Here is a 14,510-nt window from a genome sequence, read left to right on the forward strand (position 1 = left end):
CCTTAAGAATAAAAATATATTCATCCACTCTATGTTCAGAGACATTTCTGCAATTATCTTCAGTTTAATTTATAGAATGAACAAGAGAAATAAGGAATCATTTTCCTATGAAATATACTTGACCATTCATCCAGAAATCCAATTTTTACATTTAGCAGAAGACAAATCCTCCTGTTCAGAAACTCATATTATATGCCAAAATCACTTATTTCCTTGATTTTAATTCACAAGAGAATTAAATGCCTCTGGAATACCATGCTATGAAGCTTGCCCCATCCCACTCACAACTGATCTGTCAGAGATCACATTCTGGTGAAAGAAACCTTTCTTGCAATTATTATTCCTAAAACATTTCCCCTTGTGGAGACTGCCTCTCTGAAGTGAGAATTTAAGGCAGTAACAGAAGAAACTTGCAGACACTAAATGGAAGAGTAGGGAGAGTTGGAAAGCCAAGAGGCCACCCATTTAGCTGTATACTAGTAGCTGAAGGACCTGGCCAGATACTAGGGGATAGGTCCTCTGCATGCAGCTTACAGAAGTTGTGTCCATAGAGGACACCAGGCACTGCAGCAGAGAATAGCTACCAGTGTGAGAAAGCAGATATAGTTACAGATAGATGTGAGTTTCTTCTGCATGTTGAGGCACTTGTGTGGGGGGTCAGATGTCAACTTTTGATAGTTGGTCCTTCCTTTCTACCAAACTCAGGTCATCAGTCATACACAACAAGCAATTTACCTACTGAGCTGTCTTACTGAGAAAGAAACGACCTTTAAAAACATGTTTGGGAATGTGTTAAACTATTTTAGCTCTGTAGAAAGAAGGGCTAGTGTCTCTAAGTCTCACATCTACACAGATTTTATTTCACCAAATACAAATATAATGTTTGAAAGTTAAAATGAAAATGATTGTACTGTTTTCTCACTAAAAGATATTAAGGCAACAAATGAAAAAAAAAATGATTCTTGTCTTTCTAACAAGGCAGAAGGAAGGGTCAGTTAATCAAACACTGGCCAGAGCTGAATGAAAACAAACTTTGTCTTTCCTGAATGCAACACACTTTTTCTGCAATGTAGTCAAGAGACATATTTGTGAGTCACTAAGAGCCTTTATTTAGTCCTGGAAATTATTGTGTTGTATGGGTTTGCTGTGCTGTAAAGGGAAGACATTTAAGAGAGTTGTCTGAATGATGCAGAATGTGTAAAAGTTTATAATTTTCTCCTTCCAAAGAAACTTAAGGGAAAAAGAGTATTTCTCAAACTGGATATTTTGACTGTGAATTATATTTTAGGAAACATGAAAATAAGTAACTATTTTCATTTTGTGAACTAAGAGAAGAATAAAGATGAGTGATTTTGATAAATAAAATGATTGTTTAGAATCTTTTACTAAAACAGAAAAGTTCAGATAACCCCTTATAAATATCAACATTCATTCCACAACTCAAAATTTAATTTAATGCAGGATTCTAGATGAGGTCAAATGTATTGTGTTTTATATATTTGTACATGGAATGGGTAGCTTCATGTCAGACTAGGGAGATGTTGACATTTGAGAGACTTTACTACATATCACACAGGGACAGTGATTGACCTATTGGAAGTTGTTACTACATGCCCACACAGAAGGACTGGCAAGAAACACAGTATGTTTATTTCCTGGTTAGCTTAGGATTTTTTTAGTGTATTACTCTAGTGACAACCATGAAGCTCTTTTATATGTCCATAAGTAAGATAAGATTAATGTAATAATAACATAGATGATTATCATTTAATAATTATGATATAAAAATTTTTCAACAAACTCTCCATTTCAAGTTTATAGGCCTCTGGAGAAAATCTAGAATCACTGAGAAGGTTGCATGGTGTCCTTTGACAGAAGAGCAGAGCCACTGATGGTGGGTGCACAGGCCAACAAAATGGTACAGGTTGGCATCCTGAGCATTTGGAATACTACTACTTAAGTCAAGTCCTCAATATACAGATGAGGACATAGCAAGGAAGCTCAGTGCCAGGGAAGGGAGTCCTTGATGTGACCAAGGAATGCATGAGAATCTCCTTCTGTGCAACTGGTGACTATGGGGGAGTCTATGTAGCTGAGGGATGCATGAGAACCTTCCTCTGCATCCAGTGACTTTAGGAGAGTCCATGTGATGAAGGGATGCATCAGATCTCCCTCTGTGTGACTAGGGACTATGTTCAAGTCTCTCTCTCTCTCTCTCTCTCTCTCTCTCTCTCTCTCTCTCTCTCTCTCACACTCACACACACACACACACACACACACACACACACAATTTCTTATTTGACATGCACACTATATACAAGAAGTTGTTTTCATTTTGTTGTGAATTACTGACTTTAATTAAGATTACTTGCAGGAATATGGGTGAGGCTATTTATCAGAGCATGACCAACTTATCTCAGGGATAAACCACTTCATAAAAATCCCTTTACTCTGGTAGCTACTAGCCCCCAAGGACTCCTCACAGAGGAGTAGGAGCTCCCAAGAACCCCCTCCATCCACAGTGAAGTGTGGACAAACTGATTCATCTTGTGAAAGTCTTGTGCAGGAAATCACGGCTGTTGTGGTTCACGAGGGCAATGGTTATGCTGTCTTCCAGGAGACAGTATTTCACAGCAATCCTCCCTGTCTTCTGGCTCTTATAGCTGCCCTCTTCTCACCCTCTGTGATTTCCTCTGAGCCATGGTGGCCAGTTTATGGTTGAATATTTAACAAGTCAATGGCTTTGAACCTCACCTTCATTTGTGTGACCACTCATTTTAATAATCATAGCTACTGCATGTCTCTTAGTTATCTGTGACATTGTGTACCCCTGTGAGGCTAGAGTTCACACTCAGGGCTTTAACCATTTGAGTTATATCTTCAGTCAACAATGCCTTTGCCATCCTGAAGTATTATTATTGAATTGAGTCAGGATAAACCTTGCCAAAGGGTTAATAGTGGACAGAGCCTTAATTATATTCTCTTTAAAAAATTTCAGATTACTTATATATTTGCTTGTGTATGGGAAGCTTGTGCATGTATGTCCAGAAGACAAGTTTTTGGAGTTCATTATCTCTTTAAACTTTATGAGGGTTCTGGGGATTGTATTCAGGTCCTCAGACTTGCCTTGCAAACACTTTACCTGTTTTACCTGCTAAGCCCTGTCTTAGGTCCCTAACCATATTTTCAAACTTATGGTAACACAAAACAGAAAAAAAATCACATGAATATTTCCCCATATTTTTTTTTCAGAATTGCAAACATCTAAAGCATAGGCCCTCCTTTTATCATTTCAAAAGCATTGAGTTTTAGAATGGTGATTGAAAGTCAAAGTTTGTAAGAAGCAGCTTATTAGACAAATGAATATTGTCTCTATTTTGTTCTCATTAGATGCATGTATATTAAGCTAGGTTTAGATCTGCTGCCTAAAGTCCCAAACTTGTCATGTCACTAAATAGGTGTACTTGGATTTTCATCTGTTTTGATTTGCTTTCTGCAACTCTTTTGTTAAGAATAATCGTTTGGGGGGCTGGAAAGCAGACACAATGGTCAAAAGCAATGTTGCTCTTGCAGAGGACCTAGGTTCAGTTCACAACACCCACATGGTGGCTCACATCAATCTTTAATTCTAGTTCCAGGAAATAAAGCAACCTCTTCTGACATCTGAGGGTACCACACACATGCAGGCAAAGCACACATATAAAATAAAATAATGAATCTTAAATTTTTAAATAAAAATAGCCAAGCATATTTTTCCATAGGTTTGTGAGAAGTGAATGTTTTGTAATAAACTGGGCAATAAATTTCCTCTAAGCTAGGCTTGATGACACATGTCCCTAATCCCAGGACTCACTTGGGGAACTGAGACAAGAGAGCCATGAATTCAAAGCCAGTCTGTGTTATACAGCAAGCTCTGTCACACATTTCCCCCCCCTGAAATCTCTTAGGAATTAGTGTAAAATTAACTTCCATTAATTAGATATTTCTAGAGAAATACCACATTAAAAAGTACATTTTTAGCTATTAGGAAAATGAGCTTTCCACTGAGAAAAAAAGTGAAAAAATATGACTAAAAAGCACTCAATAATAAAAATTTAAGCTTGAAGCTCTGTTGTCCCAGGAAGAAATATTTTTAAAATGTGCCATCAGTTTTCAAAACAAAGCAGAGTACTTAATGCCATGACATCAATGTAGCTCTGGCCTGAGATGTGATTCATTCCAAATATGTAAGGATTTGACCACTGTCAAATTGCATTTTGAAACAATTTTATTCAAATTTATAGAAATAAGCTTTGATTTTGGAACTATTTTTAGTATCAAAGGATTTCTACTAAACTCATTTTCTTTTTAGTACAGTCTATGTAACTATTGATCATTACCCAAATTTTGTCAAAAAATAATTGTCATATTATGAAGTGAGTTATCCAAGGGAATCCTGGCCACTGTTTGCTGACATTCTATATTGGTACCAGATCATTTGGCCATCCACCAGGTTCTCTTCCACTACGCAATATGTTCACACAACACATATCAAAACTGATTAAAATATAATCTTTTATTTTAAGTCAGATGTCATCACATGAAATTCATTTTAACTATTTGATAAAAATTATAAAAAATATTAATCTCAATAACTCTGCTTCTTCCCTGTTAGGGAATATTATTTTAAGCTGTGTTACTTTTGTTTATGTTGCATTTGTTTTAACTCTGTGAAGCTGTGTTACTGTGCCTGTCTAAAACACCTGATGGTCTAATAAAGAACTGGCCAATAGCAAGGCAGGAGAAAGGATAGGTAGGGCTGGCAGGCAGAGAGAATATAGAGAAGAAGAAATCTGGAAGGAGAAAAGAAGAAAGCTAGAAGCCAGAGAAGGAGGAGGACTCCAGGGACCAGCCACCCAGTTACACAGCAAGTCATGGAGAAAGAGTAAAATTAACAGAAATAAGAGAATATGAAAAGCCCAGAGGCAAAATGTATATAGAATAAGTTAAGAAAAGCTGGCTAGAAACTAAGCCAAGCTAAGGCTGGGCATTCACATATAAGAGTAAGCCTCTATGTGTGATTTACTTGGAAGATAGGTGGTAGTCCCCCCCCCCCCACCCCAAAAGAGCCAAAAAACCAACAATACTTTTCCATTTCTGGTAACCTGAACTCAGATCCACAGTAGATTTACATCAGTTCCAGAAAGGCTTTTATACATTGTGTTCTTTTCCTAATCTGAGTGCCTTATACTATAATTATACAATAATAGATTTTTCTCTTCAGTTGGCTTAACAAGGTGCAATAGAGCCCACACTATGCTTAATACAATTTTTAAAATGCTAATGAAAGATTCAAAACTGTAACATTTCTCAGTCAGGTGTGGTGATCCATGACTATAATCACAGTACTTTGGAGACAGAGGTAAGTTCAAAGCCAACCTGAGCTTACTTGTGAGTATCAGTTTTTGGGCTGCATAGCAAGACCCTCATAAAAAGGAGAAATATATTTCTGAATGGATTTATATTTCATGGCTCTAAAATTTAAAGACCAGTTTGACATTAATACTATCTTGGTTCTTACTGAATATTTTCTTTTTGATAATTTTCCTTCATTCATGTTCTGTACCCTGCTTGGTCCTGAGAGTGGATTAAGGCTCAACTTCATAGTTCAAAATCCTGGTTCTGTGAACGGCACAGTCAGAGTACACAACTTTAACTACTAGTACAATAATTTTGGTATACAGCATGGATCCTCTACATTGTAGCTATTTGCCATCCCTCCAGTGCCTCAAAGCTATTATGGTTCTCATGCAAAATTAGAGTTTTTCATTTTCTTTTAGTTTTGCGTGTATGAGTGTTTGCCTCAATGTATGTATGTGTACCACATGCATCTAGTAGTCAGATGAGGGTGTTGGGTCCCTTGAAACTGGAGCTACAGATGGTTATGAGACACTATGTATGTGGTGGGGACTGAGCATCATCTGAAAAAAATGGCAATTGCTTTTAACTGCTGAGCTATCTTTCCATTCCCAGGTCTTCTTAACATAAAGTTAATCTAATCATTAAAAATAACATGATGGACATAGCTTTAAAAGAAAAGTCTGTTATAAAAAGCATTGAGAGGCCCATTTAAAAACATTCTTTGTACATAAATTCACACTGTTAGAACTGGTCACTATATAGTTATTTATTTTTGACTACATCATTATGGCAAACCAGACCAATCCAAGATTTTCTCAGGGCCCTGAAGAAAGGACGAAGGGAATTTTAGTTCTGTGTCCTTGTCCAAGAACAGACTTGGCAAAGCTGGTCTAGGGCAGGATCCAGTGGCTCAGACCAGTCAAGTTTGTGGCTTCTGGAAAGAAACCCAAATCTTCCCCCAGGGCTGTGGTTATCAATCTTGTGGCAGGTGTGTCTGAGGTATCCTGTATTCCCTTTAATAAAATTGTCTAATTTAGCTCTCTGTTGATCTTGACCATTTTCAACCTACAAGTTTATCTGATGCTAAACTTCTTAATAAACTTGCTTGGCATAAGTCATCAACTTACACAAGACCTCCTAGTCCCAGCCATTGCTTTTGTCTTCTTTATTTCTTGTTTCCTCTATTTCTCATTTCCAGTCCTCCCACTTGACACCTGGCTGTTTGGGATCTTTATTCCTGTGGGTTATGTCAGTTCACAATCATTTTAGTCTAACTTAAGATAAATTGCCTTTAGAGATGGCATGTCATTCATGGAAAGAATTTGCCCTATTCTACACAGTATTAGTAAATGTGACAAGTCCTTAAGACTCAACTTGATCAAACTAACAATGATCAGATTAAATAAATTTGAAATATATTTGGCAGTTTGTACAGTCAACCCAGACATTAGGAAGGAGGAATTTCCATCAGATATAAGGGGGAAGATCTCCCTATTAAAGATGTTTGTTAGTAATTTCAAAAGTAAATGTTGCTAAGCACTCCTCTTCTGCCTTGAGGTCATTCCTTAAACGCTGGGATCTCTCACGACCCACATAGACTTCTCTAGCACACAGGAGCTTTTCCTGTTGATGAACCTGATCTACATCATAGTGTGTTATTCTGGTAAGCTATAAATCTATTCCTGGAAGTAACAACTTTGACAGCCACATGGGAAAAACACATCAACAAATCCATCTTTCACTGTAAACTAGAATGCCATTCTCAGACCTAGTAAGTGGGCAATGGAGACCTGCCACATAAATGATCCATTTCACCTCCACACAGAAGCCTTTCTGTTTACTGAAGGATACAGAAGAAAGACTGGAAGAGATGCTTTAGAAATAAGTCTCCCTCTCTATCATGCACACCAGCAATCACTAGACGGTTTCAAAGTCAGGATGCAGTTCAGCCATGACAGGAAGAAATAACTAATAGTTTTAGCTGTAAAAGAAAAGGTCTGGACAAGGTAGTTCTTGGCTAAACCTGAAAACTCAGACACAATTAATTAAGCCTTAAGTAGTGGGATGAGGTCCTTAAATACTCAATGATTCTGTTGTACGTTTGTTAGTCCATTGTAGGAAAAGAGAAACAGCACATATTATATGATGGGCTTGATTCGAATAAAAGAATATAAATTGAGCCAGTTAACAATTCCTCCAGTATTAACTGATAAAGCATACAGCTTAGCTGAGAAGATAAATGCCCTACTTTGCTCTATACAACCAGAATGAGATGGTATAAGTAGCTGAATTGTTGTTTTATTCACTCCAAAAAAGGCAGTTTTATTTCAGAGATTATTCAAAAAATACTGTTTTAATGTGGAAATATTAAGCTGGTTTAGCCTTTAATCTCTCAGTATTTTACTAATAAATTTAAAGCAAGCTAATTTTTAACTACATGAACTATACTTTTGCTCAGAGACAAAATCTGCAATAGAGATTGGCCTTTAATAATGTGTGTGTGTGTGTGTGTGTGTGTGTGTGTGTGTGTGCGTGTGTGTGTGTGTGTGTGTGTGTGTAGGAAATGGGACAACTTGAAGGAGTGAGTTTTCTCTTTCCACTATTTGGGTCCCAAGGGATTTCTTGATGACAGATACTGTTAACCTCTAAGCTATTCTGCCAGTCACCATTACTATTGAATTTTAACTTTTAAAAAGATTTATTTATAATGTTTTACATGTTTGACTATTTTGCCTGCAGACACCATGTGCACGGCTGGTGCTGGAGGCCAGAAGAGGGAGGCTGTCAGATCACCTGCAGCTGGAGTTAAGAATGTGTGGATGCTGGGCAGTGAGTGCAGGTCCTCTGTAAGAGCAACAGATGCTCCAAGCTATTGAGCCATCTTTCCAGGCCCTTAAGATTTATTTTTTGAGCTCACTCTACTTAAGCTGCTAAGGCTGGCTTTATGCTTACAACTGTCTTTCCTCAGCCTTCTGAGTGGCTGAGACTGCAGGCTAAACTGACCATCAACTAAACCGACTCTGACTCCCTCCAGCACAGTCTGTCATGTTTGGGCCTTGTATAAAAATAGTCCCTAATCAGTGCCACCCATGCTTCCATACAGAAAGGTAGAGCTATACATCAGTGGACACACAGAAATAGAGCCCTTTAGATTTCAATACACTTTCCACTTTTGATCTAATCTCCGTATGTCTTCTGTTTGATCTTTTTTTCTTTGAAAATGGTGCCACAAGCAGCCCCTCTAACTTGCAGTTTAACCTGAACTTCTGGTCCTTTTGCCTCTTGCTTCCCAAGTGCTTGTATGATGTACATGTGCCACCATGCCCAGTTTTGTGTCACGCTGGAAATCAGATCCACGGATTCATGCATGTTGGGTGGCTGAGACAGGTCTACCAGCTGACCTGTGTTCCCAGCTCTCAGGATCTGGCTTCTTCAGAAGTGTTGAAACATGAAGTGGACACAGACACAAAGATATTCACTCCAACCTAGCTGCAAGCAGAACAACTACTGAACCTCCATAGATCAGTGGCTTGAAGATGTACTCAGACATTCCTGCAGGGACTTCCACCTTACCTCCTTAAAGAGTTATTTTTATTATTTTTAGTCATGTGTCTGTGTGGGGTGTGTGTGGGGGTAAGTACAGGTACTCCTCTAGGCCTGAAGCATTAGATCCCCTGGAGCTGGAGTTACAGACAGTTGTGAGCCCCACTATGTGGATGCTGTGACATGAACTCAGAGCTGTTGCTCCAGCCCTCCCATACATTTTCTTGAAAATCTCTTTAGAATTTTTGTTTTGTTTTGTTTTTCAACACAGGGTTTCTCTGTGTAGTTTTGTGCCTTCCCTGGAACTTGCTTTGTAGACCAGGCTGGCTTCGAACTCACAGAGATCCGCCTGCCTCTGTCTCCCAAGTGCTGGGATTAAAGGCGTGCACCACTACAACCAGTATCTCTTTAGAATTTTAAAACTCTTTGTTTTATTATTTCTTGTTCTCCTGAGTTCTAAATAAAAATTATATTGTCTTCACTAATTATTTCCTTGCTAATAAAATTATGGCTCCAGTCAGAAAGCCATGATTTGTTGTAATGGTAAGAGGTTCCAACAGCACAAAAGATACCAGTTCTTTCCAGTGAGGCAGTGACTAGAAATTTGCCAAAAGCTACTTTGTCTGCTTATGGAATAAAATAACTGTTCTTCAGAGTTCCCATTACCTGTCTTTGCAGAAGAGAAGCACAGTAGTACCCCAACAACTGTTTGTACTAGCCTAAATTCTATGGAAGAGCGGTACAAATGCTTTCTGCAGGGTCTTTGGCTCTTCCAATGTATTTTTATTGTTTCAAATGAAATGTAAAGCACTCACCCTATATGTGTGGTAGGTATGATATACAGAAAGGGATCCATAACCCTGAAGCCAGACCACCTTTGGGGATTTTTATAGTACAATTGCAGAGGAATTTGAACTGTCAATCTTTATTACTGAAGAAAACTCCCCTGGGAAAAGACTCTTGCTTTGTAGCAGTTTGTACCATAATAGATGCTGAGTGAGTGAAGATAAATATATAGGGCAGGAGGAAGAAATCACAGAGAAGCCACTTGAAGTTCAATGGTTAGGCTTCATCCTTTATTAGGTAGTGAATAAAAGACAACTTAGGCTTAGAACTCCAATTTAAGAGACCATTTAAACAAAAGAGTTTCCGTCGCAAAGTGAGGCAGACGGGGTCCAGGTTTTTCTGAGTGTTCTCATATGGCTGATGAAGAAAATATGGCTGATTTGTTTGTTCCCAGCAAATCATTAAAGTTACTAATGCCTCATGACCCAGGACTCCATGTGACCCACGGGCCCTGACTTCTTGCAGACTGGTTCCTTCACTTTGGTGAAAATGGGAGGAACAGCAGAAGCACATTATAATGAAATTGCATTGGTAGTAAGCACAAGTGACCTGTCAGGTAGAAGGGCTGAGATGCAGTGAATACAGTGAACAATCAGATAAGAAAATTCAAATCCAACACAATTACAAGTGCTGGTCACATGGTAACAAACTCTGGGTAACTAAGTCCACCTGGCTGAACTAGCCCCATCCACAGGCAAAAAACAAGTAAGTAAAAGAAATACGTGCTAAACCAGAAGGCGGTACTTAGCAGTCTGCAAATGAGAAATCACCATGGAAAATGGCAGGTATGTCTGAAAGATCTTTGTACCAAAGACTGATGGAATGATTTTATTTTCTTACTCTTATTTTCCTTCTGCTTTTCATGGTTGTTTGTTTGACAATCTTTCTTTTGCTTTCCTCTTTTAAAATGTTGTTTTGGTTGTTTGTTAAGTAACAGATATATATAGCCAGCTGCTTTAAAGATACACATGTATGACAAATTCTACATCTAGACACTGGAAAAGTCCTCAAAAGACCACATTTAACAGTCAGCACCAAGCACACTATGCATATTCTTTAAATATAAATGACAAGTGCGAAACACCTCTCTCTCCAGGGACTCCTTAATTCTCTATTCTTCTCTGAAGAGAACTACAATTGAGATAAAAGAAGTTCTGGGAAGGCCACACTCAGTCCATCCCTATAGCTTTAAATAGTCTTTATAAAACCTCTTCAAAAATAATTTTTTATCTTAATCCTAAATCACAGAAGGCTGATGTGTACATGTTTTTTTTCTTGTTCTCTTGCCGAAGGTCATCATTTTTCAATGCAACAATCTGTCTGCATCCAGCCCCATCATCTCCATAGGGGCAAGCTAGCTTTCTATGGGAAAAAGCATACTGCCTTTATCACAAATTAAAGGCACAGCTATTTCATGCCATTTGTTACCAATGTAATGATAACATGTAACACTGAGTAGTTATAGAATTATCTCATATAGATTTTCTTTTTATAAGTTATTTTCTTAATCTTTCTAACATATATACAATATACATACATACATTTACATATATATATATATATATATATATATATATATATATATATATTCCCCTGATAAATCGTTTTTAAAGATAAAACATCAATTACTTTCGGCTCTGTGGTAAATATCAAAGGCAGTTCTTATCTCACAATGCCACTAGAGAAATGATGGTCTAGGGGACCTTGCTAATATACTCTTTTGATGTCCTATCATTGGTGTGCAATGAAGTAATTAATTTTTCTTGACAGTACTAGCATTTAAAAGTATGTTAGGGATTAATGTCATGTCAGTAGGGAAAAGATAACAATAAACACAGCCATAGCTCATGCTTATGTCTGTCTTCATACATTCCTATTTAAAGCCAAACCTTTTGCTATGGCTCTACTGGAATGACATGAAGACTTATTGCGGATGACTGATTTTCTCTGCTTTTGTAGATCTGTGCTCATTTTACATCATTTGAGATTCTGACGGCTCCTCATGTTTAGAATTTAAAAAGTTATAATGATTTCTTACTACTTCACCATGACATGTGGGATGATCAGTTTTCAGACACATTGCCAATCCAAACACTTCACTTTCTCCAGCAATGCCTGTTCTGAGTGAGCCTCTCCACCTTTAAGCATACAGGAGAGGGGGACTGACCATGTAGGCTTCCAAGATACCATCTGGTGTTTGTTTGTTTACTGACTATAGGTATGAAATAGCTGTTCAAATCTTTAAAACCTAATGGCAAAGATTGAGACACAGCACTATTGTTTGACAAGACATCTACTGTATCTACTTTTGTTTGGATACATACCCAGTAACTGCTGTCATAGCCAGAGGACCAGCAAGGGCACTACTATTCACAGTGTTGCTTTTGTTTTTGTTGCTTTTTTTCTTTTGTATATATATATATATATATATTATTATAATCTACAGAGTAAATTATTATATATACATTGGAACCAGTTAATGCCCTTAGACAATGTATAATTAATTGTTTTAGAAAGCAGGAAAGACAATGCAGGGGAAACAGGTGTCCAAAAAAGCACAGTCACAAAGACTTTGGAAGTTCTAGATACCACTATGATTCAGTGCTGGGGATAACTTCTAAAACAATCAGTGTTCAAGAAGGATGCTTTAATTTGGAGAAAATGCCACGCTTCCCTCCCCTCCCCCAAGTCCCACCCCCACGCTTTTTTTTTAAATAATCTTTTCATTTTACTATCAAAAGTCCTGGCTCTTCAGATACACTTTAAACTATAAATAAACACTGCATAGTTCTTTTGTTTGATTTTAGTTTCATTTTGTTGTCTTAAAAATTATTGCAGTACAACATCTCCTGTTCAGAATTCAGTAAGGAGCAAAGAGCACAGGAGTGTGGGTGGTCCGAATGGGTCCAGGAGCTGGCCGCAGGAGGGCTGGAGGAAGTGCAGAGGTCTGGAAGAGGGTGGCTGCTGGAGCAGTTCGAAGACTGAAGGGGGAATTCACTGCCACAGCAGCTGCAGCTGCTGCAGCTGCCAGTGGGTTTGGGAGAATTCTAGGAGCCAGTGGCTTTGAAGGTTCTTTTGAAAATACTAATTTTACCTGCAAAGACAAGAAATTTTAAAAGAATCAAGAACAAAAGTTTTAGAGTTTGTAGTTGAAATCCAAAATGATGGGCCAGCTACAAAGGAAAGTTCTGGTGAATGGCTAAATTAAAATGCAAAGTGTAGAGCTGATCTCTTTGGAAAGGTTGAAGATAACGCCCATTAGCACACAAGCATGCTTAAGCATCTTCCCGAGATGAAGTCAACCATTTTTCCATTTTTTTGCATTTTAGTTGAAATTTATACCTCTGCAGGAGGTCCCCTTCTTTAAGAAAAATTCGGAAGAATACTGTGCTATCTTTGTACACTCAGCAAATATCATGCAGCAAATACTTGTTTTAAAAATGACATTATTTACACTGCCATGCTTTCTATTCTAGAAAGCATATTGATATATTGTGAGAGGGCATTTTCTAGTACCTATTTCTCCTGGCACGTAAATGTCCTTTAACTCATCATTATACAAAATCTAAACCATACCCTTGAGTTAGTGTTTTTAAAATAACAAACTTTGAAGGATATAACATAACAATTATGTCCAGACAAAATTTAACAACCACTTTAACACAACAATTTAAGGAATTTTTTTTGGGGGGGGGGTTTGAGACAGGGTTTCTTTGTGTAGCTTTGAACCTTTCCACTAGGTAGCCCATCAAGACCACATTCTAAGTGTTTGATCATTCAGCTCAAAAACCTGATTTTTTTTCTAGTGCTCAGGGACAAATCTCAGCTTAAATAGATGAGCTGAGGTGAAAGCTGGCAAGCACTGGAACAAGTCACATGACTCAGGGTTCCATTGGTGGAGGGCAGGCTGGACCTGAAACTCAACTGTCAATACTTTCTTCAGCATAACACACCTATCTTACTTAGTAATCATCAGCCTCCACCCCAAATACCTGTAAAGCAGACTGTGGGATGAAAACGACATCATACTCTTTTTTAAGAAGCCAAAGTGTCACTCACCCCGAGTGGATTTGCAGCCTTCTGCAGTTTGTTGTAGGGGCTGTATTTGGGTTTAGGGGGCTTCCCAGCAGCTCTGTCTTTGTGCCTTCTACTGCTAATGTGCTATAGAAAGCAATCAAAATGACAGCTTTAAAAAACGCATTTACAACACTTCCACACATATTGTTTTTACCTGGAAGGAAATAATGCTGATTTCATTCATGCAAGTTTCCCAAAGACAAAAGGAAAAGAGCACTGTACACTTCTGCCCTTGGATCCTGAAGCCTTCCACACTATTCATTTTAATATGTTTTTAATAAATAGAACAATTTTCTTTTTACCTCTACTTTTTGCCTTATCATAGCACCTATCTCCAAAAAGTATTTACAGAGGAGAGGATGTCTGCAGGAATTTTATGTGCAAATAAACAAACATGCCCAGACAGGCAGGAATGAATTTCCATAATGTTTATCCTCATATTTGTGCAGCCAAATGCCAACCCTTTCAATTCTAAAAATAAAAAAACTAAGGTGAGAAATATCATCCATCCACAACCCAATATGAGGGCTGAACCTTCAGCTGGAAATGTACCACTACTTTCTTTAGAAGGCTATTTGGACCACAAATGAGTGTCCACTGTTAGCCATTGCATCAGCAGGTGGCTGTAGGAATTAGCAATATTG

General features: G+C 37.9%; 1 protein-coding gene across 4 annotated transcripts in view; it reads right to left on the reverse strand.

Annotated features, from left to right (window-relative positions):
* Positions 1 to 11,367: 11,367 nt before the first annotated feature.
* The window catches only part of Znf385d (zinc finger protein 385D), a 924,801-nt gene continuing 921,658 nt past the window's right edge, over positions 11,368 to 14,510 (reverse strand). For all 4 annotated transcript variants that reach the window (XM_036199939.1, XM_036199941.1, XM_036199940.1 and 1 more), the window contains 2 exons: positions 13,849 to 13,950; positions 11,368 to 12,883 (listed from right to left, as the gene is read on the reverse strand). In XM_036199939.1, the coding sequence (XP_036055832.1) occupies positions 12,650 to 12,883; positions 13,849 to 13,950 (336 nt within the window). In that variant the 3' untranslated portion in view covers positions 11,368 to 12,649. The remainder of the gene's footprint in view (positions 12,884 to 13,848; positions 13,951 to 14,510) is intronic.

Source organism: Onychomys torridus, chromosome 9 (genome assembly GCF_903995425.1).
Source record: "Onychomys torridus chromosome 9, mOncTor1.1, whole genome shotgun sequence".
NCBI lineage: Eukaryota > Metazoa > Chordata > Mammalia > Rodentia > Cricetidae > Onychomys > Onychomys torridus.